This window comes from Penicillium malachiteum (genome assembly GCF_028827825.1).
Source record: "Penicillium malachiteum strain IBT 17515 chromosome Unknown utg000001l:1.0-8184562.0:1.0-8186909.0, whole genome shotgun sequence".
NCBI classification, from domain to species: Eukaryota; Fungi; Ascomycota; class Eurotiomycetes; order Eurotiales; family Aspergillaceae; genus Penicillium; species Penicillium malachiteum.
This window is the reverse complement of record NW_026643094.1, coordinates 5,737,314-5,763,759: the sequence shown is the minus strand read 5'-3', so window position 1 is coordinate 5,763,759 and position 26,446 is coordinate 5,737,314. Positions and strand designations below refer to the sequence as shown.

The window sequence follows — 26,446 nt, the reverse complement described above, 5'->3', positions numbered from 1 at the left end:
TGTTCATTTGCCTCATGATCAACCCCCATTTTGACCCCATACTTTTTTTATCCCTAAAATCTAAATCTAAGACTTCTTTGTTTCTTACATTCATTGGATTATATTACACTTACTGCACAGAGTTACTGCATGGGACTAGTATAAATCCGATGATCAGCCGTTAACCCGAATTTCAAAGGTTTTTCTGCCGGGTTATCGCCGAGGATCACGAGGATCACGAGGGGGAAGACCGTTTTCCCCAGATCTTCTTTTTTGCCTCCAGCTCTTAACACTCTTTGTCGACGACCCCGGGGGGATCATGCGGAATTAGATTCCTATCATTTTTTTATTAGCGCTCTTCTCTTTTGGAACCACAACATATTCCGCAGATGAGTGAGATCGCACATCCACGATCGTCAGGCCCCATTGCAGGTGGTTCGGCGGGGAAGATTCTCCCCAATACAGGCGCGGAGGGACAGAAGAACGATGGAAAGGTTAAGAAGCGAAGTTTGGATTATGCCTTGCGGAGTGGTTTAGCTGGTGGATTTGCAGGCTGTGCGGTAAGTGCGCGAAGACTTGAAGCGAGAGCGAGAGAGAAAAAAAAAACAGAAAAATCATTTGAATTAAACAGTGTAACTAATGACGATATGAATTTCATAGGCCAAAACCGTTGTGGCACCTCTCGATCGAGTTAAGATCCTTTTCCAATCCTCAAATCCACAGTTCGCCAGGTACGCGGGTAGCTGGGCAGGTCTTGCAGCGGCCATTAAAGACATCAAGCGCTATGAAGGCGCGCGCGGTCTTTTCAAAGGCCACTCAGCAACACTTCTCCGTATCTTTCCCTATGCCGCCATAAAGTTCCTCGCCTACGAACAAATCCGCTCCTTCATCATCCCATCCAGCGAACACGAGACTTCTGTGCGCCGTCTAGTATCCGGCAGTTTAGCCGGCATGACCTCGGTCTTCTTCACATACCCTCTAGAATTAATCCGAGTACGACTCGCATTTGAAACCAAAGCGTCATCGCGATCATCACTCCTCGATATCTGTCGACAAATCTACCACGAACGCGCAAAACCTCCTTCTACAGGTCCTACCACATCTGTTCCTCCTTCATCCACCGCCGCTGCAGCCGAAACTGTCACAGCAACCGTAAACTCCGCAGTACCTCGCTCGGGTCTCGCAAACTTTTACCGTGGCTTCGGTCCAACACTTCTGGGAATGCTCCCATACGCAGGCGTGTCATTCCTCACACACGACACGGTAGGCGACTGGCTTCGCACTCCTTCCATAGTTCAATACACGACAATCCCAGACTCAGACGCGATACCTCATCAGAAGGGTTCGCGAAGACCACAACTTACCGCTGCGGCGGAACTTTTCTCAGGCGCAATCGCTGGTGTTGTTTCTCAGACTTTTTCATACCCTCTTGAAGTTATTCGACGCCGAATGCAAGTCGGTGGTGCAGTTGGTGATGGCCATCGTCTTGGAATTGTTGAAACTGGTCGAAAGATCTTACTGGAGCGTGGATTCCGGGGGTTCTTTGTTGGGTTGACGATTGGGTATATTAAGATCGTTCCGATGAGCGCTACTAGTTTCTTCGTTTATGAGCGCTTGAAGTGGTCATTGGGTATTTGATCTCTTTGCTCTCTTACCCTGACTCTAGGGTTTGCTTTTTTTCATTTCTCATTTTGCGTCGCTGCATATACATCATTCGTGTTGGCGATAGATCGCCTGCCGATGCGCCTCGGCATCTGTACCTGATTCCCATTGGCGTTTGTTGGATATCTCTTGGCTTTCACTTCTTTCCCTTACTTTCAGCATAGAGGAGCCCAGGATGGCTCATGTGGAAATACAATTTAAGCACATACACTTGATTTCTTCCAACTTATAAACAATAAACAATAGTCCATTTATCTTATTCACCACAAGACATAATGATATAGGTCACGTGCTCTATATTGATCGGAGTTCGGAGCGCACGGACCACATTTTCGCCGCAAAGAAAAAAAGTTCCATGCGGAGAGTGGATTCTTCAAGATACATGTACCGGGCACACCACACAACATGACAATCCGCAAACACGATCTGCTCGCAGCAGCGAGCGATGACGAGTCCGATGCACATGGCTACTCCTCCGAAGACAACGGCGTCGAAACCAAAGGCCGAACCATCAAGCGCAGAAAGCGAGCCCAAGCAAGCGATTTCTTCGGATTAGATTCTGACGAAGAAGACTCCGCATCGAATGACGAGGAAGAGCGTTCTGAGGTCAAGGGAAAGAAAGCGCGCAAGGTTATTGAGAAGGAACCTACATCTGAAGATGAAGATGAAGAGGAGCAAGTCTCAGAGCAAGTCAACGAGGAACTTGAAGACGACATTGAAGATGAAGGAAGCGACACATACCTCGATCCAACGACGAAGTCAAAACCATTATCGAAACCACTGAAAGTACCCAAGAAACCAAAGAAACTAGGCGTCATCTACCTCAGTTCCTTACCACCATACATGAAACCCATGACTTTGAAAAAGAAGATCGAGGACTACGGATTTGGGCCTGTATCGAAGGTTTTCCTTGCGCCGCTTGTCACCAATAAGGCTGTCCAGAAGGCGAAGTCTAATAAGCGAAAGCTTTTTGGGGGGGGGTGGATTGAGCTTCCGAAGAAGCAGGCTAAGATTTGTGCCGAGACAATGAATGCTAATATTGTTGGTGGAAAGAAGGTATACATCGTTCCTTAACACCCCCGTGATATAGGATATATGCTAATTGTGTTGACAGGGTGGATACTATCATGATGATGTGTGGGTCATGAGGTACTTGAAGGGCTTTAGCTGGGCCAATTTGACGGAGCAGGTATGTTTTACTCTTCTACTATTTTTTATCATATACTAACTCCAATATTTACAGATTAATAACGAGAGAGCTACAAAAGGAGCCCGTCAACGAGCTGAAGATGCTCGAGCTCGTCGTGAAGAAAAGGTCTTCATGGAAGGCGTTGAAGCCGGCAGAGTCGCTGATGGTATGGCGAAGAAGAATGAGGAGAAACGGAAGAGGAAGCTGGAGGCGTTGGGAGAGGATGTTGAGACAAAGCCGCAGAAACCTGTTACTATTCGCAGACGTTTCGTCCAGAATGATGTTGTCAAGCCGAAGAAGTCAACTTCTGTTGGCGATGATGCGAAGAGGGTATTGGGCAAGATCTTTTGATTCAAGTTGGTATTCTATGTTTACCGAGCGTGCATATGTATTTGAGGGTTTGGTTACTTACTAGGGAAAATATTTAAGCCAGAGGCTATTATCTTTACAATCGTCTGTTCAATAGGTGTGCAGAATCCCTCATGTATACACCATAACGGATTAGCTCACAACAGAAAATGCTCGATTGGGATAGTCGACTGGTCACATTCACTACTGCACGGATGAACTAACATCCGACCCGACCATCTGTCGACATGAGGCAGTCTCGAAGCTGGAGAGAGACCGACCAGCTTCTTTTTCATAAATTCATCTTCAACTTGTGAACTTGGAACAAGATGGCCGTGGAGCAGGATATGGGCGTCCCCGCAAAGCCCCAGACATTCCAGCAGTCCACACATTGCGTGCTCTGTGGGGAACGCTTTCCTCGCGAGCTGCCGTTCATCTCTTGTCAGGACCCTCAAGTTACCTAACATGTCCTCTGACTGATGATTTCAATCGCAGTAATTTGGGACCAGAATAAATCAAAGACAGTTCTGATAAAGCCAGCCCACTTGGTAACACACTGCGAGAACCCAAATCCACGGTGGTACGAACTATGTGAGCAAGATTATGGCATGGATCCAGTGGCTCCCTCACTTCATAGCTGGTGCTGGACCGCTTTGGGGGATCGACTGAGTATGGAGTCCCTTTTCGGGTTTGGAATGTCCATGTTACCTTGCTTCGACATCGATATCAGAGGTAACATCTACGCAGCATCAAATAAACATCTTTTCATCGGCATTACAATGCCTTGCAGAAACTACTCACGAAGCAAGAAAACTAGATGATGATAATTCAAAAGAAAGACACAGTCTTTTGAGAACACTCTATCGACTGCGAGATCTACCAGAGGAGATCATTTTTCTGATTTGGAAATCGCTGCATCTGACCGTAACTCGATGCTTGTTATCCTTCCAAGCGTCCAGGCACTTGATGGGGCAATTGAGTCCAACCCGCCAATGGAGTGGCGTGTTTCTTTTGCATGGATTGATGACCGTATACTTCCGATGCGTTCATGGAGAGAAGTACATATGTGGACTTCGCAATTCCTATCAGCAGTACGGCTATACTAGTCGTGACTGCCAGCAGATTCAAATCAAGGTATATGTAGTTGCAGTGTCTTCTATTCTCGGCATATTTGGTTTAAGAGGAATTCGATATCTCATGAAGGATGGAACTGAAGGATACGTTGGGCCTTCGATTCACAACATCGACCACATGAGATACACGACCATTGCCTCATCTAACGATACAGAGCCCCTCTTCCTGAAGCTTGAGGGAGATATAAGTGCATTGATTGCTCTGAAGATTATTTTGATTATTGACCAGTTTTGTAGGGTCTCAAAATTCGTAGCATCCTTCGAGCGCAGGCTGAAAGGTCTGTTTTTGGAGATCTGTTCACCTGGGAAATTTGCTGGCCGATAAGTTTGCTTTGTGCAAGAAAAAGGTCCAATCTGTTTCTTCATCGACGACAAGTGGATTATTCAAGGAACAAAGAGAGAATGTCCATGCGATGTATTCCTTTCACAGAGGATGGAGCTACATTATATGGCCTGTCAGTCTGTTGTTGTCCAGCCGGTGGAACAATCGGCCTTGCCGCCCATTTCCATTGAAATTTGGGATCTAAACGACAAAAAGCTACTCAGTCTGGCGGGGTTCCTCTAAGGGTACTATTCTTCACATGCGACTTAAGCCCACTGAAAGAATCACTGCTATCTGGGTGATATATTACAAAGAAATTTTTGATTACCCTTATTTGGGAGTAAGTATCTTCAAGGGTTACAGATGACTTGCTAAAAAGCAGGGTTAAAATGAACTTACATACTGATCTCAATACGTAGGTACAATCGAGCGAAGGCCGTTTTTACACATTAGCCCCGGAAATGCTTGAGATCAAACTTGTAGCAGATGCGAGTGAAGGAGCCCTGCTTGGATTATACTTCGACGACTCACCATGCAAACCAATTCGTATGCACAGCTTTGGGATTTTTTCCGCCGATACCAAGCCCAAAGAAAAGCAGTCACAGCCTGAGACTTCTGACTTGAAGTTTCGAGTCACTCCGGATTCGCACTATTCCTCTATTTTTTATAAACTCATGGGATGCATGTGGAGTCAGTTCAGTTCTCAGGCTATATTTGAGAATGTTTCTTATCTAGAGACATGCTCTGTTGGCGTTCGATGCATGGGCATGATTCTGACATACTTCGATGGCCACCAAAAGGTGCTGGGTCAGTGGTATGAGCATCACCCTTCAATTAGTGCTGTCATCCATAACCTAGAGCCCATACCTGGCCAAGGATTGCGCTTTTTCATATCCTATGCGGAAGAATACGGACTCAGTTATCTTGAACGCGTTGAACTACGGCCACTGAAACGCGGCAATGTTGTCAATGATGCAACCGATCAAACGATGGTCGAGGTGAACTATGCGGTTTGTCCCCAAGCATCCGATTATGCGTTATTAAGCTGAGTGATTAAATATAGGATTCCATTATTTGGCTTTTCTCAATGGCAGCAGACATAATAATCCCCGACCCAACTCCAAAATGAAGCAGGGACTCGTTGCTATCATGATTCGTGGTGTTGCTGGAGTTTGTAGAATAGTAAACAATCTTAATCAACTTGAAGATGATTATTTCGCCTTCTGAAGAGTACACATATTCAAGTTCTTCATAATGTTGTATCATCCTCATCCGAGTCGTCATCCTCAGACTCCTAGGTGCCGATTCTGAACCACCCAATACCGTCGAGTCCTTCCGCCTTTGTTCAAACTTCTTTGAATAAAACACAATTCCTGCTTCTCAAAAGTACATACACTCTTATTTTCAAGCTATACCTCGACATCCTCGATGCCTTTGCAAGTTCGTTGAAGTTCTATCATCGCCTTCTTCAATTTCAGTCTGAAATCATCTTTCGCTTTTTCGTTCTTGCGCCTCTGTTCAAATTCCTTGATCAAAGCTAAAGAGAACAATCCAAGGGGGAATCGATTGATAAATGCTTCATCATCCTCATCCTCAAAATAATCCTCATCATCCAACCCTTCTGAATCACTTGAATCCGAAACATCTAATGCTTTATATCCTGCCACCTTTGCTCAAACGTCTTGATGAGTGATAAAGAGAATAATCCCGGCGGATAACGACTTAATAATGTTTCATCATCCTCCAAGGTCTCTGAATCACTCGAATCCTCCGAATCCGAAACATCTAATGCATTCAAGTTTTCCCACCTTTGTTCAAATGTATTGATTAGTGATGAAGAGAATAATCCCGGCGGATAACGAGTGATCACTAAGTCATCATCCCCATATTCATCTTCTGATGCAGAATTTTGCGCTGAAAGAATGTCTTCTCCGCGAACTCGTGCCATCTCACATTCAAGCCGAGTTAGCAAATTGATGACGCCTAGTACTTCTGAACTTTCGCTTAAACTGGGACTTGGAGAAGGCGATAGACGCTCAGAGGTTGACAACGTAAGCCGGCGACCATCTGATAGACAACGAGTCGCATAATTAGGATGACGTCGAAGCCAGTGACCAAACCACCTGCTATCCAAGGGTGGGGAAGATGGATTTGATAGCCGTAACATAGCCGTTGCAGCTTTTAGAGCTTCTTGTCGTGTCAGGGGTGACCCTTCTCGATAATTAGAGTCAATCCATTTGCAAAGAGCCGTATTTTGTGTTGAACTGAGCTCAAATAGCGATTTACGCCCGTTGAAGCGCGCGCGTAGTTTGGCGTAAGGGACCGCGAAGTCACGCGCATATTTCGAGATATTAGGCTTTGAGTCTTTGCGCATCGCCCGCAAGGCCAGGTCGATTTTATCTTCGAGTTCTTTATTATTGTTTCGAGACATCTTGAGAAGAATGATAAGTGAAACCGTGAGAGGATAAGATTGTAAGAGTTATTGTTTTGGCGAGTCGCGTTGATCCAACTATGGAGTACGGATACGCTACGTACAATTGCGCGGGATGGTCAACTGGTCAGTCAATGGTTGAGCTAGTCTAAAAAGGTCATTTTATGCGGGCCACATCACATGATATTATCCAAATATGTTTGACCTGTTTGCACCAGTTATCGCCGTAATCTCTCTTTTTCTAGAAGGGAATTTCCAAGGTTGTTATTTGACCCATCACCTCATCAGCCATGAGTAGAGCTTTGATACGAGGGGCCGTGTGCCAATCTTGTCGCCATGAAGTGCTTCGATCATTTCTTGCCGTCTCCGGCGTACCGATGCCACGATTCTCTTATTCTACGCGCTTAACCTTGAACTCCAGGGCTTTCTCTGCGGTAGCACCGTTGCGATCTGACCGTCCTCCTGTCTCGAATCCTCCTGATATCATCCTGTCACCAGTGGTTGAAACAGCACCGGAAAATGAAGATAACGAACCCACTACATCCAATGTCCCCTGGTATCTACGGGAAGGGGCTCCAATCAGGGAAACCCGCCCAATAATTGGTGATCATATCCCAGAGCTCCCCGAGAATTCTCCTGAAATACTTCAGGTTCTCCTCGAGTACTCCTACAAAGATCTTGGTCTGGATGATTTGAAATTATTTGATCTTCGCCACCTTGATATCCCTGCTGCACTAGGCGCCAATGTTATCATGATCGTTGGCACCGCTCGCAGTGTGAAGCATCTAAATGTTTCTGCGGATCGGTTATGCCGGTGGCTGCGGAAGACATACAAACTTTCACCACATGCCGATGGATTGCTGGGTCGAAACGAGTTGAAAATCAAGCTGCGTCGCAAGGCCAAACGCGCCCGTGCTGCTAGCCATGCGGGCACAATGATCGACGAGAAGGATGATGGTATTACAACAGGCTGGATCTGTGTGAACGCGGGAATAGTCGACAAGGGCTCTTCTCAAACCCAGCTTAGTGATGTCGGATTTGAAGGCTTTGGTCAACTGGATCTCGGGACGAGCGTGGTGGTTCAGATGTTCACCGAGGAAAAGAGAGCCGATGTTGACCTAGATGGTCTATGGCAGGGGACTCTGGATCGAGCTGAGCGCAGTCGACTTAGACATGAGTCTGAGACTGCTTCCGCTACCGATTCTCCCAGCTTTACTTTCTCTGCCGGTGGAATGAGTACCCCTGGAGGTCAGCGCCGAGGTCTTCATACCGGACGGCAAATCAAGGTGGGCTCAAATCAAGAGGATAACGGACTTGAAATGAGCACGGACTACTTGATGGAAAAGCTAGCTGCACTTCCGCACGAGAAAGCTCGCATTCAGCTTGGAGCTGGTCCTGAGGATCAAGACTCAACACTCTTTTTAAAGCAATTGTACGTCAGTTTGCCAGCCGACGCAACATCCAAGACAACGAGCCTCACAAAACTGAGACTTTCTATAATTGCAGTATCCCGACAACACCCCGGTTATAGCAAGGAATTCCTGGTCAATGCACTCAACGATATTCTCTCCGCTGACGACAAAGTACCCGATGAGCTCGGCTTTGATACCGTTGCTGCTTTGTTGACACCTCGGCTTGGAGAGACCCCAGCGCAAGAACCCACACAGTTCCTGCCCGATTCAGACGTAGAGCTTGCATTACAGGTTCTCGAACGACTGAGCGTTCGTGGTGTACCAATTCTCAATATGAGAGTGTTCAACGTGCTTTATGATGTGGCAGCCTTGGCCCCTGAGCCATATATCTCCACTGAAAAAGCTCAACGAACGGTGGAACACAGACAGCAGTTGTTGACTCGTCTCTCTAAGATTGTTTCCGCAGCACAGGTCTCATTTGACGAGGTCGAGGCTCGTAAACTTATGTTCAACCAACTTCGGTACCAAGATCTTGACGGATTCTGGCGCCTGTGGCGCATGTTCCCCCTGCAGAAAGCCTCTCGTACCCAAGCAGATTACATGAAAATGTTCCAAGTTCATGCAGAGCTGGGAGATGAGCGACGAGCTCGTGACTGTCTTTCCACATGGGTCCCCATGATGAGCCGAGAAACCACTCCAATCATTCTGCAAGGGCCCATTGTGTCAGCTATTATGGAATGTATCCTGGTTGCTGATCCGGAGATTCGATACCGAGAGGAGGATGGTTCTCGTAATTATTTCACAGCTTTATGGGCTCAGTGCCAGCGGGCCCTTGAGCAGGCCGAAGAGATGATGGAGGAAACTGTCAACCATGTATAATAGTCAATTGTATATTTTTATGTATTATTAAAAGAAGATATCCTACTCTGTTTAATATTTATCTACTGGGTTTCATTCTTATTATTATCAGATGTACTCTGTAGTCCATGTAGTTTGGAGCAACCTTGGAAGTTCAAGTTGAGCCTCGGCTGCTGATCACTGGATCCGGTGAATGGGGGTCTCCGCTCTCCGAGTCCATCTCAACTCCACGAGAAACACTCACAAGTTCACAACCCCCAACTCCTCCCATCTAATACTGAGGTTAAGGATGACTGGTGCTCCCGACAATGGAGTACCTTCCTAGCCTTCAACAAGAGTTCGATGAGCATAAGCCATCGCTCTTCGGTAAGTTCAGACAGCGCGACTTCGCGGGGAAGCCACTTTCCCGGGGAACTATCACGGCCCAAGCGTCGTGGCTAACAGATTCATTCTGCTTATAGAACTCCTTGCCGAACAACAACTCTCGGATCTACTTCCGCCATCAATTCGTTACCTTCTTGCAGTCGCTACACACCGCCACCCGCGATACCTACTACGGATCCTCAATTCATACGATGAAGTCTACGCTCTCCTCTCCCTAGTCGTCGAGCGCTATTATCTTCGCACATTCGGTGGCTCCTTCACAGAGAACTTTTATTCCTTAAAACGTGAACGTGTTCTTCGCACAAAGAATGGCGAGATTCCGCGCGCCCAGGTTGGCGCTGGCGGTCCCGTGCGCGATGCCTTGAAACTACACTCAACCGACGTGTGGAAGAACCTCCTTGTGATGGTCGGCATTCCATACCTAAAGCGCAAGCTTGACGAAAGATACGATATTCATGCGGCGCCACACGCATCTCTTGTTATGGGAGGTGGGCCTCGATATAACCCCAATGATGATCTACCAGCGCGTCCAACAGTGCGCCAACGCCTTTTCCACTACTACAAGTGGTTCCTCCGCAACGTATACCCTTCCGTGAACGCGGCATATTACTTTTCAGTCCTAGCGTTTAATCTCGCTTATCTTTTCGATAATACGAAGTATTCCTCCCCATTCCTGTGGCTCATTGGAAGCCGCATTCGCCGCCTCGGAGCAGCAGATCAGCGCGCTATCGCAGAGGTGCTAGACCCGAAGCTCTCGGGCGGCAGATCTCAGAGACCTAGATCAGGGCTACTGGGTCTTCTCAGCCCTCAGAACCTCTACCCACAACTCTTAACCTCTCTGCGCTACTTCCTTCCCGCATCCATCTTTGCTCTAAAATTCCTGGAGTGGTGGCATGCAAGTGATTTCTCACGGCAATTAGCCCGCAAAGCAACCGAGGTTCTCGATTTACCCGCACCTGTCGTTTCAGGTCTAACGAGCCCTGTTGAGCGACGCAAGGCTGGTCAAGAAGAGAAGGAGAAGAAGCAGGCTGAACAAGAAAAGAAATCCACTGGGGATCTTAAATCCGCACTTAAATCACCTCGGCGGCATCAACCACCCATCTCTGCGAATTCCTACCTTCCCATCTTCACTGTTCCCTTACCACCTGCGGATCCCTCTAGCGCTAATACTTGCCCTGTCTGTCTGAACACACTGGTCAATCCGACCGCGTGTCAAACAGGATATGTATTCTGCTATGTGTGTATCTTCCACTGGCTCAATGGCGAACATCAGCGCCAGTTGGATTTCATGAATGGAGAGGGAGCTGGCGCAGCATGGGAAGAGGAAATCACAGGGGATGATGATAAAATGAAGGACTCTGATGGTGATGCTGGTGAGAAGGGCTCTCGCAAGCGCGGAGGGAAATGGGAGAGCGGCAAAGGAAGATGCCCTGTTACAGGCAGGAGAGTGTTGGGAGGAACAGAAGGCCTCCGTCGTGTGCTTATTTGATTCCAAGTTCTTTTCTCATGTATATATACTGGGTTTAATCTACCAATTACTGATTACTGATCAACTTGAATGTCGTGGATATCATATCCATGTTAGACTAAGATTGGATTCTACTCGCGATGAATCCTACGAAAAGCCCGAGTCACATTATTCAAGTTACTAGTATGAGAACGTTCGAATTCAAGGCTCTCTAAATTCAGATCACTCAATTACTGCCAGTCTCTTCCCCGTGCATACTTGGTAGTTGGTCCTTCCAAGACGCCCTATTGGTACTATGCAAGTGGGCCATACCGTATATTGTCTTCGGTGGCTTGGGATCACCCAGATCGCTCCTAATTCATCTAATCTTCAAGTTTTAGGGAAGTCTCTACAGTCTAGTTTAGAAGAACGCAGAGCCTCAAGTTGGAATACAGAGTCTTCCCAGTCGTTACTCTCTAGTAACGGATATCCGGACAACGGGGGTTGAATCCCGGAGTCCGAAGATCATCATCCTTTTGCCGTCAAGGTTCCACAGACGACTTGAATTAGTCAAGTGGCAGAGTTCTTGCAGGCTTAGCTGCATGAGCTGCATGAGCTGCATGAGCTACTGCATCATGCTACATGATAGCCCAGACCCCCCCCCCGAAATGTCCGGCCCCTCATTTGGACTTGAATCTTGCACTCTTTTCCCCACACATTCAACCTGAAGATATCATTTTGACTCCATTACGCCGTACACGCTGCAAGATTGATATTTAGACGAAGCAAATCAAACAATGACTAACCGTGAGCTATACTTGACCTCCTGGGGAAAAATGACAGGGAATGCTGAATGAATGAACACAGTAGATGGAACGAAAACTACATCTCGCGATGAATTCCCCCCCAAAGGCCGATTTGCGCAAAATGATGGCCCAGAGGCCTCTGCCTAAGCTTGCTCCTGGGCTAGTTGATCCAGCGTCTATGGCTGGCGACCAAGCCACTATTCAGGCTTGCGCTGTGCTGGATCAATTGAATGCTGCCATTACCAACGGTGACTTCAAGGCGCTCGAGCAATGCTTTTATGCAGAACAAGCGTACTGGAGAGATCAGGTAGCGCTTACTTACCACATTCGGACATTCCGGACACCTGGAGTGATTGCCTCTAGTCTTCTAGAGACAACAAAGTTAAGAAAGATCACTGCCGAGGGGATTCAAGTTGATGGCAGTGCTGCTTTCTTACCAGTTACTCCTGTTCTCGTAAGGATTGGCCTTATCTTTTGATGTTCTAGTTGGAGGTATTGTGCTGACATTTATAATTATCAGCAATTCATTGATTGCCCTATTGTATTCAACACTGGCTCCCCGGAAGGTACTTGCCGAGGCAAGGTGCTATTCTTGCCTGTTGTTCAAGAGGGCACTGACTCAATTATTTGGAGAATCTGGATTTTGAGCACTCGTCTTGAAACCCTTGGTTCGCATGTTGAGGATCAAGAGTCACTCAAGGCCCCTCGGAGAGAATTGGATAATGCAGTTGACTTCGAAACCGAGGTCTTGATCATTGGAGGAGGAAACTCGTGAGTTGAAAATAAGTCATCCTGGCATGAACCAAGATATGCTGAACAACTACAACCAGTGCAATTACTCTTGCTGCGCGATTAAAGGCCCTCGGTGTTGAGAATGTTATGGTTGATCGCAACGAGAATCCAGGAGATAACTGGGCTCTTCGTTACGATTGCATGCGCTTCCATCTCCTTACTTCGGCATGTGAACTTCCATTCATGCGTAAGGACTTCCTATTATATATCATCAGCACTTTGAGTTAAGCCAATGAAGATGGAGAGCGCTTACAAGATATAGGCTACGACGAAAGTCTTCAGAGCCCTCATCTGTTGACTCGCGATGATCTAGCGTTGCATGTTCAACGATATGTGGAAACCTTGAATTTGAACCTCATAAATTCAGCCACAATCCAGTCGACAATCTATAATGAGAAGACCAGCCAATGGAGCATCACATTCCAAACACCTTCTGGCCAGCGCAAGGCAACCTCGAAACAATTGGTTCTAGCTACCGGAATTGGATCGAACAGGCCTAGGATTCCGGAGATTGCGGACTCGCATCTATACAAAGGCACAGCTCTTCACTCGGCTCATTACAAAAATGCCAATTTGCTGCGAGAACAAGGCGTTAAGGTAAATAGAACTTTCTATGGAAGTAGAATCTGGAAGATATTAAAAGCTGACTTGATAAGTCTGCAATGATCATTGGATCTGCCAACACAGCATTCGATATTATTGAAGACTGTCACGCGGCAGGTCTTGAAACAACAATGAATGCCAGATCCCCAACATACCTACTGCCACTTGAATACATTTGTCAGAGCTTAGCCGCTTATGAAGTTGATGTCGATGCTGCAGATAAACGACTCTGCTCATTGCCTTCATTCGTGGACGCCCAAATAGGTCGCGGCGTATATGCCAACTTTGCATCAAAACAGCCAGCTCGATATACTGCACTCGAAGCCGCCGGATTCCAGGTTATGGATAGTTGCCACCCCAACGTTGCCTTACTGCATAACCTCCTTGAACGTGCCGGTGGTCACTATATCGATATCGGTGGTACAAAGCTAATCGAGGAAGGTAAGGTACGTATCAAGGCTGGTGTTGAGCCAGTCGCGTATACTGAGACAGGCCTACTCTTCTCGGATGGAAGCCGGGTTGAAACGGATGCAGTGGTCTGGTGCACTGGATTCTCTGACACAAATGCATTGAACACTGCTGCTGAGATTCTTGGCGGGTCTGTGGAATATGGATCTATGTGCAAGAATGACTCGGAAGGTGGGTCACACATCTTGGGTCCTCATGATATTGCCTCTCGTCTGGATGCGACTTGGGGAGTTGATGACGAGGGTGAGATTCGTGGCATGTGGAAACGACACTTGAATGTTGATAACTTTTGGATTATGGGTGGCTTTGCTCAACCTCAGCGGTGGCATTCTCGTAACTTGGCGCTTCAGATTAAGGCTGCAGTGGAAGGTGTACTGCCACCAGCTTATCGTGATACACCATTACCGGTGAATTCCTGAAAGCTGCAAGCAGAAATCAGACACTGAATGGTACCTAGGTATGTGTATGTGAATACTTAGTGCATCACTAAGTTGGCAACTTGTAGTATCATCTACTTTGTTCCGAATGGCTTTATACTAGGTGTGAGATAGCCAGGTACAGACACCATGATGAGCAACTATATTTCTCTTTTCAATGATGATCTTCATCTTAAAGGATCAGGTCACATTCTAGGATCACTTCAAATCACTTTCAATCAATAAAGTTAGTGAATAATGGATGTTATAACTTAGTATTTGGGATTGATAGTTCCGGGCCTTTACCCTGTACCTAATACCCGCTATTGTATACTATACAATCCTCCAGGGCTGTAGATACCGAGCTTTGCTCTTCCTTCGGCGACATATTCAGACATCAATGGAACTGACTCTCTCTAAATAAAAACTCATTTTTCCTTTTGATCTATTCTCTCGTTCCTGGCTCCCCCCACTATCTCCACTATTTGTGCACACACTTTTTCCTTTCTCTGCCTCTCTCCTCCCTGACATTTCTCCAGCCCAAAGTCCACATCCCAACTCTTTCCAAACTCTCTCTTAAATCTCTTGACTTTCAACCAAGGTATGTTTTATCTCCCACGGAATCCTAAGATCGATCTCTCAATCAACTATCGATATTGCTTTTTTCCAAATGTGAGAGCTAGCATCATCTACACGCCCAACAAGGATTTGAACTGACTTGAATCTCTTCAACATAGCAGATCAGAAATCTCAATTTTCAATTTTCGTTCAACAAGACCCTTCACAATGAGATACTTCGCTAATATGTTCCCGGAGCTCTTTGGGGATGCCGAGGATGGAATGGAACGCTTCCAGGCGTATCAAGCGCGCGTGAGTAACATTTACAACATCTCAAGCTTTGACAGAATGCTAAAAAGTTATAGAGAAATGCCAACCCGGACAATGAACGTATGTCAAAGCTGAGATGTGGACCAGGAGAGGATGGCGTCCAGAGACTACGAGGCCACGACAGATTCGGAGGTTACTTCGTCGTTGGCTGTAACGTTGACGAGCAGGTGAGATTTGAAGTCCCACATATGAAATGCATTCTCTGAGTTTTGTGGTATACTATGGAAACTGGCAATGCAAGCACGAGTAAGATTACAATCCACTGCTCAAAGCGTGGCATACTGTCTTCACGTACGTTTGTTTAGCGCTGCTATTAACGGAATTTTTCTGACAGCTAGAAAAAAAAGCAATGAAAGTCACTACTTCCAGAATCCGAATGATTCGCAGCCTTGGTTTCGACCTGGTAGAAACGGATGGGACAGACCCCACAAAAATGGCTCACAGACCGACTGGGTTAACCCCGAGTGTCCTTGCTTCACCAGTGTTAATCCTCCTCCTCGTTGGTGGGTCACTGAGAACATTATTGAGGTTTCTGAAGCTCAGCGTATGTTCGTTCTATATTTCTTATTAGCTTTTTTACACTAACATTCCTCGCTAGATGCCCTGGCTGACAGCCTTGACCGGCGGTTTAAAAGCCCGGGCTTTTAGAATGTGCTATTCGATACTTGACGGCGAAAGACTAAGTTGGCCGATGACTGCGGTGAAAATGACAGCGAGTGGGAATGATCTTGGCGACTTTGATAATTTTGATCATTCTGTCAACACTCCTGGAGGTTAGCCTCGAGGCTGATATTCTGGTGAAAGAGAGGCTCTGTGGCGGTGTTTTGATGGGCTCAAGATCTACTTTTTGACATTTTTTTGATATTTTTTGCAAATTAACAGCAGTAGGAGATGGATTTTTCACGAAGCTTATAAGTATCTTCATAACTAGAAGTACTAGTATATTCCATTTTGCAATTACCTGGTCAAGCCCTGGAGAACTCGGAGGAGTAAACTTGTTTGGATCCGATATTATACTATGTTTGGATTCACCAGTGAGGAATATACTTGGACCAGCTCACTACCTGGAATGCACTCCCTGGCAAAGTTCTTAGTCCAATGAAATCCTCCACCAAGATAAAGGCCCGAGATAAACAATACAAAACCGAAAGAAGGATATTTGGAATAAGTATCCTTAAAGGGATCGTTAAGTCTGGGTCTCGATCGGGATGAATATTTCTCAATTTCCATGCAAGCCGAGGAAAAATATTCTCTGGTGGACACTGAAAGTGCTCAATCTTTTCCAGATATTTGGGAAGGATGGATTCTTGAGTATACCAGATGCTAAGTCCACCAGCAAAGCCAAAGAAGGCCTGATAGACTGCTGCAATACGCCAAACTAGCCTTTCCGTAGGTGTAGGGAATGTAAAATTCCAAGCGAACAAGGACATGCAAGCAAATATTAGCTCGCACGGAACAAAGAGTATCTTTGCTGCTCTAGCAGGACGCAAGAAGGTATCGGAAGGCAAGTAATCATAAGGCTTAGTACTTGGCCGGGCGAGAATTGGGATATGGAGATAGTGGAGAATCTGAACATAGTAGCGCCACAAGCGAGCAACGATCCATTCCTCGCGGGAGAGGAAATCGAGTGGTGTTTGGTACCATGGCTCTTCAGGGCATGGATATATTTTGAACGGATAAGAGCAATGGGGGTTGTTGTACTTAGTATTATGGCTCGTGAGATGTCCTTAGGTTTGTTGTGCCAGCAGAATGAAGTGACGAAGAAAATAAGGATAGAAGATAAGGTTGTAAGTTCAAGAGTAGTGAGAAAAAGATGTTGGGCAGTACGGATAATGCAGTTGACAAAAAACCAAGCTGCTTGTCCTATAGCAATCATTCTATACCAAAGTTAGCTTTCTATCTTATGACAAGTAAAATATTCTCGGGATTTTTCTCCAGTAAATCACAGTTTAAGGAAGGATAAACTCACCTTGCCAAACTATCAGATTTGCTCTTATCCTGGATGTCTGCAACATCCAAATCTGGGTAAGCGATATACCCACCTTTCACTAACCGAAATAGTTGCTCGGCGTCAATTGGAAATGATTCGCTTCCAGGACTTTCAAGGAAAAATCCCCCCCATATCGGCGAAAAATGCATGAGTCATGATCCAGTTCTCATATCTGGCGTGACGGAATTTCTATCCAATTTCTTAGGATAGCAAGTTATACCTAGGAGGATATTATACATACCTTGAATGAAGCCCGGGCGGATGACCACTGCCCAAGGGCAATGACTAGCAAGAATTCCGGTCCAAGAAGACCAATCAAGAAGAGATTCATCTTTCCAACTCTTTGTCTAAATGCATTATCCGACCTTCGAGGAATATTAGGATAAACAGATGACCAGCAGCAGAGAGCGATAGTCAAAATGCAGGTCGAGAGGATATCCCATGTTCCTCGTGCGTTGGGCTCATCGACCCAGCCAACATGGTCTTCTGGACCTGTTGACATCATTCACCGGAGTGCACCTGGGCAAAATCTTGTCTTCCAGCTACCAGAAACAGAAAGAGAGTGCGTACTTAAACCACTTCGAGCCAGGCAACCGCCGCATACAAATGCCCAGGTGCCGAGGCTGCTCCGCCGCAACCCCCCACGGAGTGCATATCACATATCGCCTCAGCCAATCGCGTCCTATCACGTAGCGCCAATCTATCGTGGCTGGGAAGATCGCGGTATTCTATTTTTAGAAGCCTGCACTTGCACTGCAGCACATGTGCAGTCGCTAGGTCCCAAGGTTTCAAGTTGTCATTGCTAAACATTAAATATTGAAATTGAGAGATTTCTTGGATGGCGGCTCGCGGAAACGGCCCGCAGCTCAAATTTAGATTCATAATATCCCGTGTATGTAGTAGGATTTAGCCGAGTCGCGATCATGATGTTAGCAGATTACTGAAACGACCATCATGATAGATTATTATAGATTATTATAGATTATTATAGATTATTATAGATTATTATAGATTATTATAGATTATTATAGATTATTATAGATTATTATAGATTATTATAGATGCAAACACATCCACCCCTACTCACCTACGTCGCGCGATGCTAAAGCACTGGCTCTTAAAGACTTTAAAGACTTTTTGAGTTGAAAAGGAGGGGCAATAGTATTGATGAATCCAGCACTATTGATGCTAACCAACTATAGAAAGGAAGGTAGATACAGGCTTCATGGTATTGACGACTACCTTAAGAAACAGTGTAAGGCTCTGCACCCTCTCCAAAGATCAAGTACGGCTTCTCAGCAGCAACCTTCAGAATGGTCTGGCCAAAGACCGAGTTAGCCCACGAGAACCACGGTCGAGTATAGTCCTTGACATTAGTAACGTTGATAGACTCGTGAATAAGACCAAGCAAGCTCGAGTTGCGGACGAGATGGATGCACTCCATGATTTCAGTGTCGTTATCAGAGGTCTGAGCTTGAATGAGCAGTGACATGGGCCAAGCGTTCTGGAGACCAACTAAAGGAATGTAAGTCACTTAAAACTAGTACGCACGTTATGGGGGAAAACTTACTGTGAGGACCACCGATGCCGTGGAAAGCAGGACCTTCCAAGTAATAAGGATTGCCCAACTTGTCAGTAATCATCTTGCGGGTATTTTGATAGATCTCGTCGGTCTGGTTGAGGAAGCCCAGGTATGGCAATGAAAGCAGCGATGGGACATTGGCATCATCCATGATAGTCCGCGACCCATATCCATCAACCTCAAACGCATAGACCTCGCCGTACTTGCCATTGGTGACAATGCCATGCTCCCGAACAGCAGCAGCGAGCTTCTCACCACGGCCCTGCAGTTGCGAGGCAAGGTCATCATGACCACCGAACGCCTCCAAAACCTTAGCAATACGCTGCAACTCCACGGACATCATCGCATTAGGAGGAATGAAGTATCCGAAAATTGTAGCGTCATCGCTAGGCCGGAAAGCACTGCGAATGAGACCAGTTCTGCTATTTAGTGGGTTGCCCTCACCCGAAAGGGTCAGGGTCTCAGTGCCAAGTGTAGTCAATCGCTGGAAGGTATACTCGTTCTCAACAAAGAGGTTCTTCGAGTTAAACGTAGGCTGTGACTCTGCATCGATAACCTTCAGAACAGTCTGCAGCGCCGTGAACCAACGATCTGTCAAGAACTCTGTTGAGCCAGTATTCTCCCAGAAAGTTCTTCCCAATTTCAGGAAATGAGCAAGCGAGTCAAGCTCATACTTGCACTCATATACGAACGATTTATCGTATCCTGGATGCACAGTATCGACCTCGGTGTTATTCTCAGGTGCAATACCGCTGACAGATGGAGCCTGGAATGCCTCGCAGAAAGGGGATCGAATAACAAACTCAGCTTGGGTGCGTATCGCGCCCAGAATCAAGTTATAAAGACCAGTATCATTAGTCGCGAGGAGCTGATAATTCATAAGCTGATTAGTTGAGTCCCGGAGCCATTCTGCGTTGATATCACCGGTCACGATGAAGGTCTGTAAGCCGCTCCAGTCTGATGTATCACGCTTGTTGTTTCGACGGGCTGAGGCACTGGTACTTGTCCCATTGACGTGCCATCGAATTGTCGTATCGAGGGTATTGGGATAAGTATTGCGGAACAGCTGCGCGAGGTCGGGATCGACAAGACGCGATGTTACATCTTCAATGACCTTCTCCACGGAGGCTGATGAGAAAGTACGGCATGCCTCCGTAGGTCGTTGATATGGTAGATGTAGGGGACCACTACTATAAGGAGCACTGGTGAAGTCAGCTACATGTTATCTCTTACAGCGCAAAAGTGTACCTACTGCGGTGTAGATGCGTAAGTGGTGTAGTCAGGACAGGCGCGACGCAGGAGCGCGGGGGTATCGCGTCCAGGCAAAGCATGGACCTGGAGTGCAAGAAGACCAGCCGCAAGAAATGTCGAGATAGGCATGACAGGCAAGTTTTTGAAAGTCACAAACACTGATCAACCCGGAATGTGAAGCTCCGGGGAAAAGAAGAGGGGAGAGTCCATGACCCTTTTGTAGCATGAATGCCGATCCCAACCAGACCGGGATACGTGCATTCCTTTTCGCATCGCCTGACATTGACATTTGAAGTTGCAGGAATTAATCTCGTCTCGGGGAAATTCTGGACGAGGTGACATCGGCCAAGGTTATGGTTGCACTGTCTCCACCATAGATGCGGAGAAACAGTGGAGTGATCGGCGTTTGTTTACATTGTCCTACTACACTACTACTACATCTCTATCTATGGAGTACTTATACTTCTGGATGATTTCAATATTAGTAGAAATATACTATTCAAACTGTTTGAGAGCTTCATTTCTTTCCAAAGAAAGACATAATGTTCCCTTGTCCTGCTTTAGGTCCCTTGCCCTTGGGTACGTTGACTGCAGGCTTCTTTTTAGGTGGTGCCGGTTCATCTTCGGAGAATGACTCCCATGTCGGCTCTTCCCGAGTTACTGTGCCCTTGCATTAGTATGGTCATAGGGATCAGACCTCATGATAATGAGACTTACCAAGGAAACCTTCCTCATCTTTCATCGTACGCTTCTTCATGACCTGTCGCTTACCCCGCCGACGTCCCCCTTGTACAGTCACTTCTTCCTTTAGCTCGGTGGGCTTGGGTGGTGGCGGTTGCTCCACAGGGGTTGGCTCTCGTGCCGACTCTTCCTCATCGACATCGGGCATTTCTTCATCTGGAAAGGGATTAGTGGATTGCAAAGCCGTTTTGTTCCAAGATAGCGTACCATCAGCATCGTCATCCTCCATCATCTGTTTGAGCTTTTCTTCGCGTTCTTTTTTGCGTTCACGAATTTCGCTAGCAGACCTTTCTCCAGAATTGGGGAATAGCTCCTCCTGTTCTTCCTCAGAGGCATCGTCCATAACCACTGTTTTTGTGAGTCATTGTCTTTCGATTCTCGAAATATTTGAACGAGACGGAACTTACTATCTCCTCCGGGAGGAGGTGCGACCTAGAAGGATAGTTCAGTACATATAAATGTATAATTGGAAGGTGTAACTAACCGGTTCTGGAGCTTTTGCAGTCTTTGCCTTGGGCTTAGCCTTAGCGAATGAGCTAAACAAACTGCCCTTCTCATGCTTGGATATCGGCCTGCCTGACTTAGATGAAGCATCAGAATCATTCGCGGAAGAAGGCTGGGCCTTAGATTCCTCTTTAATGGAGGATTCTTTCTGTAGGGGCCTCTTGGCAGGAATCGTTGGCTCGGGCTTGACTTTGGGGGCAGCTTTGGGTTCGGTCTTGGACGGGGCTGGTGGTGGCGGACGAGCTCCAGTTCTCCGCTAAAGGGGCAATCAGTTTCCAGTCTCAAAATTGGAGAGGAGTGTAGATTTTTTTTTTCTCTTACTTTAACATTGCAATTCTGGATCATGCCCCACTGCTTTCCACACTCCAAAGGGTCATCTTGGGCATGGGTTATTGCAACTTCCCTAGCCACATCCACCAGCACATTAAGGTCCTGAAGAATCGTTGACTGGATACTGTAGACGTGAATTGTGGAAATGGAGTGAAACGTAGATTTCGCCTCTACCGTCCAAAGCCCGACATTAGCAACCTATTTCAAAAGAATGCTAATAGGTTCACTCACCATCTAGATCCTCCTCTCGAGCTAGTATGACTGCCGTAAAGCGCGCGGGCTGAGAAGTGGAATGCTGATTCAGCATCGAGCTGGGGAGGCAAGGGCTGCTTTGCATCACTTCATCTTCGTCTTTCACATTGCCGTTGGTGGCCGTGGCAGATGTGCTCGGGGAGCTTTGGATACCGGTGATCACATAGGTGGCATGCACGCTTCCGGGTTTCTTCCTATTTTCGTTGCGGTGGAATTCATAGAGAAGTCTTTAGCCACAGGTTAGCCTGAGGTCATCACCAAGAAAGAAATAAAGATCATACTGTTTGGCACGGTTCGCATGGACCTTTAGAGCCCGGCTCAATGAGCGATACGTGATCTGAATATCATTAGGTCTCCGAATATATATTCCAACTTGAGTTCAGACTCACAAGACGCCTCTCATTGAGCACATTTTCTGCCAAGAACAATTTGGGATCCATGGTGAGAGCTTACAGACGTCAAGTTCAAGTTCCCGACGACGCGTGCCAAAGCACCAAAGCACTTAACGCGTATCAGTCAGCGGGTCTTGGCGTGGAGCAACCCACCTCTTTCGAAGTCTTCTTTCCTCCACCTTTCTATGACAGAGCAACTTACTCTTTTGGGTTGAACTCAGGCTCTGAAAGGATACAGGACTGTTTTCTCATCCTCATGGAGTCTTCATTCGATATCAGCGACTCCACAGACTGGCTAGGAACACCGCTGCAATTACTTGCTCCACTCGAATCCGCGCTACGATGTCAAGTCTGCAAGGACTTCTTCGATACGCCTATGATAACATCATGTTCCCACACGTTCTGCTCACTTTGCATCCGTCGCTCCCTCTCCGCCGATAACAGATGTCCCGTATGCCGCGAAGGGGACCAAGTACTCAAGCTGCGTCGCAATTGGGCGGTCTCAGAACTATTGGATGCGTTTAAGACTGCGCGGCCTGCTGTGTTGGAACTGGCCAAGAAAGAACAGGCACGGATGGCTCGTGAAGAGGATGGTGTGTCAGAGCAACCTCAGAAAAAGCGCAAGGTCGATCATTTGGAACAGCAACCGGAAGTCCCCTCGGTGGAGTCCAGTCCACAACAACGACATCGGACAAGATCGCGAAGAAGTGCAAAAGCTGTGCCTCAAGAGCGACAGGAAGTAATTGAGGTCATCGAAGATAGTCAGGGCGAGGATGAAGAATATATTCCGGGTAGGTGGTCTCTGTGCCTCTTAATGCCTATGCTAGATTCTAATCTACGTCGGAATCAACTAGACGGCCTGGTAGAATGCCCCATCTGCCAAAGAAAAGTTAAAGCGGAAGCAGCAAACAGCCACGTGAATAGGTGTCTTACGCAACAGGAAGCTTCGCCACAGAAAACACCACAGCGAACACCGCAGAGACCTCCAGCTTTTGGGTAAGGACAACCAACTGCTACGCTAGCTCAGGGAAATGTATGAAGGCTAACCAAAATCATATTCTTCTAGAATCCTGCAACGCCCACAAAGTTCGCCAACCCACGACATGGAAAGACTCCCCACATTAAACTACGATCTTATGAAAGACGTGCAATTGCGAAAGAAGTTTAGAGAACTTGGTATTCCGGGAGATGGCCCTAGGGACCTCATGAAGAGGCGACACACTGAGTGGATCAACCTGTGGAACGCAAACTGCGACTCCAGAACCCCGAAATCGAAGAGACAACTGCTTCATGAACTCAAAATCTGGGAGACGACGCAGGGTGGAGGTTCCACAATGACCACATTGACGGAGAGGAATGCCGTCAATAGTAAAGACTTTAACGCAGCCAAATGGTCTGCGGACCACAACGATGACTTCTCACGATTAATTGCTAGTGCTCGTCGAAAGGCGGATGCCCAGGTCAGATCAACAATCCCTGGCCCGTTGGTGCAGGGTGGGTCGCGGGCCGGGCCTCCGCCTGATAGTGCGCCACAGCTGGAGGGGAGTTCTGGGCAAAACCCGGGTGACACATAAGGAAACGCCGGTATTTCAGAGGAATTGATAGTTCAAAAAGATACCCAGCGAAAGAATTTCTTTTCACAAATAGTCCTTTTACTTAGCTGGCAAAGGTCGGTCTTCAACCGACATATTGGAAAGCTTCCCAATGCTTTCCGCCAGCCGAATGTCCACATCTTTCATAGTTTCTGCTTGGCGTCCGAAGTCGTCCAACTCTGCAAGTCGTTTCTGGGTTTCTTCGGCCTCCTTCTCTCCCTTTGCTTCCTGGTCGCTCTTCTCCAATGCCTCCAACTCCTCGTCGATCTCACCCTCATCAATGACAGGGCCTGCTTCGTTCATGATGGAGCCAACTTCGTCCACCTTTGCCATCTCTTCTCTTAATTCTTCGACGACATCCTCGACGCGTTCAGCACCACCAACCTGAGCATGCAGACCACGAAGAACGCCAGTACTCGCCTCCATCACTTGCACGATCTCAACATGGCCTGCAGCGGCTTCAATCTTGGCGTATACCTCTTCCAGCTGAGCAAGAGTATTGAGCCGCTGAGAAAGATTGTGCTCCATTTGTTTCTTGGACCGCACTGCTGAGAGAGCTGATATTCTATTCTTGTTGTTCAGTGCGGTTTTGGCAGACTCTGTCAGCTGCGCAATCTTTAACTCCAAGCTTGTGACCTGCTTTGATATCGTCGATACAAGTGCTTTGATGGACGCAATGGTTGTGTCCTGTTGCGTGATCTGACTTGATTCATCTGATGACTTGAATTTGATCGTCTGGTAAACCAAATCAGTATTCATAGCCGATATCATTCAATATATATAGTTTCACATACCCTGCCATCATATGCAATGGCCCCACAGTCGCGGGAAAGATATAGCAATAAAACATCAAAATCCGAATCAGAAAGTTCAGTAGCATCGTGTAAAATCGTCGCATAGTCTTCTATAAAGCTTTCTTTCGAGTATATGAGATCTAGCTTGGACGAATTGCCTCCAGTGGCTTTCTTGATAGCGAGCTCTGCGGCTTCCTGTAGATATACTCTAATTAGTCCAAGAATTTCATCCTCTTACCGACATTCTCACCTGTAAGTTGTCCACTAATACCAATTCCTGCACTTGCAACTTGGGTGCAGACTCTCCCTCTCCAATCACAAATCCTTTCAACTGCCGAACACCCCAGCTCATAACATTCCAAGGACTCAGGACCCCTGGATCTATCAAGCGCCACTGACTCTTCTGCAAACTTCCCGGGGTAGTCTTGTATACCTCCAAGGGAACCATAGTATGTTTGCGCAGGGCTTCAGCCTGTCGGAGATACCATGTATTAGCAAGCAAAGAAGAGACTCAAAACAAAGGCAAGCTAGAGCTTGAGTAAAACATACAAAGACAGCACCAAGAGCAACAGGTCGACCCCACTCCGGAAGTTCCAGATCGCGTAGCAACGACTCATCCGTGCGCAGAAGAAGATGATCGGTCTTTTTGCGTTGTGATGGTCCATTTTTCTGCGACGTTGTTGATCCAGATCGTACATGCACACCACGCGACGAACTATAGCCCCGCTTTGCGGCGTGGTTTAGTGCTGTTTCCCAAGCTGCGACGTTGATGGCGTATCCATCTGGGTTTGTTTTCTTTTGGGTGGAGAAATCGGAGTAGAGAGAGGGAAGACGGTTTCTAGGTTCGCAGAAGGGTTCTAGTTAGCTAAATGTACTATGTAACCAGTCTACCCTGTTTCTTCAGGGCTTCTCGTTGGTGCTTGAGACTTTGTACCTTCGGAATGCATCCTCATTGTTGAGGATGTAGTTCAGGAGATCGCTCATTTTCTGTAAGTAGACACAATTTCCAGGGACTTCAAAGACTGCTTCGAATTGAAGTGTATTAAACGTGCAGACTGAACACAAGGCAAAAACAAGATGTCTGGTTTCGATCTTGGAGTGAGTTCGGCTTCCGAGAGTCGATGTCAACAGCGTTGCCCCGTCGGTAGCTTTATCGATAAGAGATACACGTGACTAAGTTTATACTTCCAATGGCAGAAGAAGAACCTTGGAAACAATCCTTGAATTGGGTTTAGAATTAGGGAAAAAATAAGCTTAAGAGAATTATAAGCGTGAATGGAGCTTTAAAATAACATGTGGTAGAAGATAAGAATGTCCTTGAATTAGTATGTTGAGAGTACAGATAGTCAAGCCATCAAGTAAACTTGTGGGTGCCTGGAAATCCTGGCGTTAATATCGTTTCTCAGTTATAGGGGTAAATTTGGGAGTTCAGATAACCATCCGCATCGTAGTAGCTCAGCTGGCTATCGTGTCTGTCCCGAGTTGATTTGACACTATGATACCATAAGACTAGAATGCTGGGACTGAGGGTTGTCAAGTAGCATCAGCGAGCGTGAGACTTGCCTAAGTGGAACACCACCGTGAGAAAGCATGCAGCGGACTATGTGAAAGACTTCTGCGGAGCCTTTTTCTTTTTGCTCTTTCTTTTGATACTATTTTTATACTTATATCTATTTTATTGGATTTGTTATGATTTTTTGAAAGTTGAGGCTGGCATCATCTTGCTCATTTGATGCCTCACTTGGTACAAGCATCGTGAAATCTAGAAGTCCTTGGTTCGATCCCTGCTCCCCTTATTTCTTATTTCTTTTTCTTTTCCTATACTAGCCAAGATCCCCTCTTATAGTACATAGTAAATGAATCAATCCTATCCTTTGAGT

At 46.6% G+C, this 26,446-nt stretch overlaps 14 protein-coding genes across 14 annotated transcripts; 8 read left to right on the top strand and 6 right to left on the bottom strand.

Annotated features, from left to right (window-relative positions):
- Nucleotides 1–368: 368 nt before the first annotated feature.
- N7483_002153 (coenzyme A transporter) lies at nucleotides 369–1,617 on the top strand (the record flags this gene model as incomplete). The annotated part of the gene is made up of 2 exons (XM_057085590.1): nucleotides 369–539; nucleotides 640–1,617. The coding sequence occupies 2 exons, from the start codon at nucleotides 369–371 to the stop codon at nucleotides 1,615–1,617; spliced, it is 1,149 nt and encodes a 382-aa protein (XP_056951739.1).
- A 429-nt stretch (nucleotides 1,618–2,046) lies between these two features.
- N7483_002152 (RNA-binding ATPase activator ESF2) lies at nucleotides 2,047–3,181 on the top strand (the record flags this gene model as incomplete). The annotated part of the gene is made up of 3 exons (XM_057085589.1): nucleotides 2,047–2,697; nucleotides 2,756–2,830; nucleotides 2,885–3,181. 3 exons carry the CDS (start codon nucleotides 2,047–2,049, stop codon nucleotides 3,179–3,181), a joined length of 1,023 nt encoding a protein of 340 aa, XP_056951738.1.
- A 1,711-nt stretch (nucleotides 3,182–4,892) lies between these two features.
- N7483_002151 (uncharacterized protein) lies at nucleotides 4,893–5,682 on the top strand (the record flags this gene model as incomplete). Its single annotated transcript, XM_057085588.1, has 2 exons — nucleotides 4,893–4,973; nucleotides 5,053–5,682. 2 exons carry the CDS (start codon nucleotides 4,893–4,895, stop codon nucleotides 5,680–5,682), a joined length of 711 nt encoding a protein of 236 aa, XP_056951737.1.
- A 596-nt stretch (nucleotides 5,683–6,278) lies between these two features.
- Nucleotides 6,279–7,064, bottom strand: N7483_002150 (uncharacterized protein; the record flags this gene model as incomplete). The annotated part of the gene is made up of 1 exon (XM_057085587.1): nucleotides 6,279–7,064. The coding sequence occupies one exon, from the start codon at nucleotides 7,062–7,064 to the stop codon at nucleotides 6,279–6,281; it is 786 nt and encodes a 261-aa protein (XP_056951736.1).
- A 290-nt stretch (nucleotides 7,065–7,354) lies between these two features.
- On the top strand, nucleotides 7,355–9,355 carry N7483_002149 (RsfS/YbeB/iojap family protein; the record flags this gene model as incomplete). The annotated part of the gene is made up of 1 exon (XM_057085586.1): nucleotides 7,355–9,355. The coding sequence occupies one exon, from the start codon at nucleotides 7,355–7,357 to the stop codon at nucleotides 9,353–9,355; it is 2,001 nt and encodes a 666-aa protein (XP_056951735.1).
- Nucleotides 9,356–9,642: 287 nt separating this feature from the next.
- Nucleotides 9,643–11,207, top strand: pex12 (ubiquitin-protein ligase peroxin 12; the record flags this gene model as incomplete). The annotated part of the gene is made up of 2 exons (XM_057085585.1): nucleotides 9,643–9,700; nucleotides 9,796–11,207. 2 exons carry the CDS (start codon nucleotides 9,643–9,645, stop codon nucleotides 11,205–11,207), a joined length of 1,470 nt encoding a protein of 489 aa, XP_056951734.1.
- Nucleotides 11,208–12,092: 885 nt separating this feature from the next.
- On the top strand, nucleotides 12,093–14,253 carry N7483_002147 (monooxygenase; the record flags this gene model as incomplete). The annotated part of the gene is made up of 5 exons (XM_057085584.1): nucleotides 12,093–12,425; nucleotides 12,492–12,742; nucleotides 12,802–12,950; nucleotides 13,026–13,360; nucleotides 13,420–14,253. The coding sequence occupies 5 exons, from the start codon at nucleotides 12,093–12,095 to the stop codon at nucleotides 14,251–14,253; spliced, it is 1,902 nt and encodes a 633-aa protein (XP_056951733.1).
- A 783-nt stretch (nucleotides 14,254–15,036) lies between these two features.
- N7483_002146 (uncharacterized protein) lies at nucleotides 15,037–15,749 on the top strand (the record flags this gene model as incomplete). The annotated part of the gene is made up of 4 exons (XM_057085583.1): nucleotides 15,037–15,120; nucleotides 15,174–15,305; nucleotides 15,508–15,686; nucleotides 15,737–15,749. 4 exons carry the CDS (start codon nucleotides 15,037–15,039, stop codon nucleotides 15,747–15,749), a joined length of 408 nt encoding a protein of 135 aa, XP_056951732.1.
- Nucleotides 15,750–16,579: 830 nt separating this feature from the next.
- Nucleotides 16,580–17,277, bottom strand: N7483_002145 (uncharacterized protein; the record flags this gene model as incomplete). Its single annotated transcript, XM_057085582.1, has 2 exons — nucleotides 16,580–17,015; nucleotides 17,108–17,277. The coding sequence occupies 2 exons, from the start codon at nucleotides 17,275–17,277 to the stop codon at nucleotides 16,580–16,582; spliced, it is 606 nt and encodes a 201-aa protein (XP_056951731.1).
- A 17-nt stretch (nucleotides 17,278–17,294) lies between these two features.
- Nucleotides 17,295–17,630, bottom strand: N7483_002144 (uncharacterized protein; the record flags this gene model as incomplete). The annotated part of the gene is made up of 2 exons (XM_057085581.1): nucleotides 17,295–17,300; nucleotides 17,370–17,630. 2 exons carry the CDS (start codon nucleotides 17,628–17,630, stop codon nucleotides 17,295–17,297), a joined length of 267 nt encoding a protein of 88 aa, XP_056951730.1.
- Nucleotides 17,631–18,371: 741 nt separating this feature from the next.
- On the bottom strand, nucleotides 18,372–20,090 carry N7483_002143 (glycoside hydrolase family 125 protein; the record flags this gene model as incomplete). Its single annotated transcript, XM_057085580.1, has 3 exons — nucleotides 18,372–18,643; nucleotides 18,699–19,912; nucleotides 19,963–20,090. 3 exons carry the CDS (start codon nucleotides 20,088–20,090, stop codon nucleotides 18,372–18,374), a joined length of 1,614 nt encoding a protein of 537 aa, XP_056951729.1.
- A 388-nt stretch (nucleotides 20,091–20,478) lies between these two features.
- On the bottom strand, nucleotides 20,479–22,228 carry N7483_002142 (uncharacterized protein; the record flags this gene model as incomplete). Its single annotated transcript, XM_057085579.1, has 9 exons — nucleotides 20,479–20,621; nucleotides 20,679–20,858; nucleotides 20,910–21,050; nucleotides 21,110–21,134; nucleotides 21,187–21,462; nucleotides 21,528–21,706; nucleotides 21,768–22,015; nucleotides 22,070–22,125; nucleotides 22,178–22,228. 9 exons carry the CDS (start codon nucleotides 22,226–22,228, stop codon nucleotides 20,479–20,481), a joined length of 1,299 nt encoding a protein of 432 aa, XP_056951728.1.
- A 208-nt stretch (nucleotides 22,229–22,436) lies between these two features.
- On the top strand, nucleotides 22,437–23,754 carry rad18 (E3 ubiquitin-protein ligase RAD18; the record flags this gene model as incomplete). Its single annotated transcript, XM_057085578.1, has 3 exons — nucleotides 22,437–22,971; nucleotides 23,035–23,176; nucleotides 23,247–23,754. 3 exons carry the CDS (start codon nucleotides 22,437–22,439, stop codon nucleotides 23,752–23,754), a joined length of 1,185 nt encoding a protein of 394 aa, XP_056951727.1.
- A 78-nt stretch (nucleotides 23,755–23,832) lies between these two features.
- N7483_002140 (putative vacuolar sorting protein SNF7 family protein) lies at nucleotides 23,833–25,550 on the bottom strand (the record flags this gene model as incomplete). Its single annotated transcript, XM_057085577.1, has 5 exons — nucleotides 23,833–24,507; nucleotides 24,567–24,761; nucleotides 24,817–25,038; nucleotides 25,116–25,404; nucleotides 25,501–25,550. The coding sequence occupies 5 exons, from the start codon at nucleotides 25,548–25,550 to the stop codon at nucleotides 23,833–23,835; spliced, it is 1,431 nt and encodes a 476-aa protein (XP_056951726.1).
- Nucleotides 25,551–26,446: the final 896 nt, after the last annotated feature.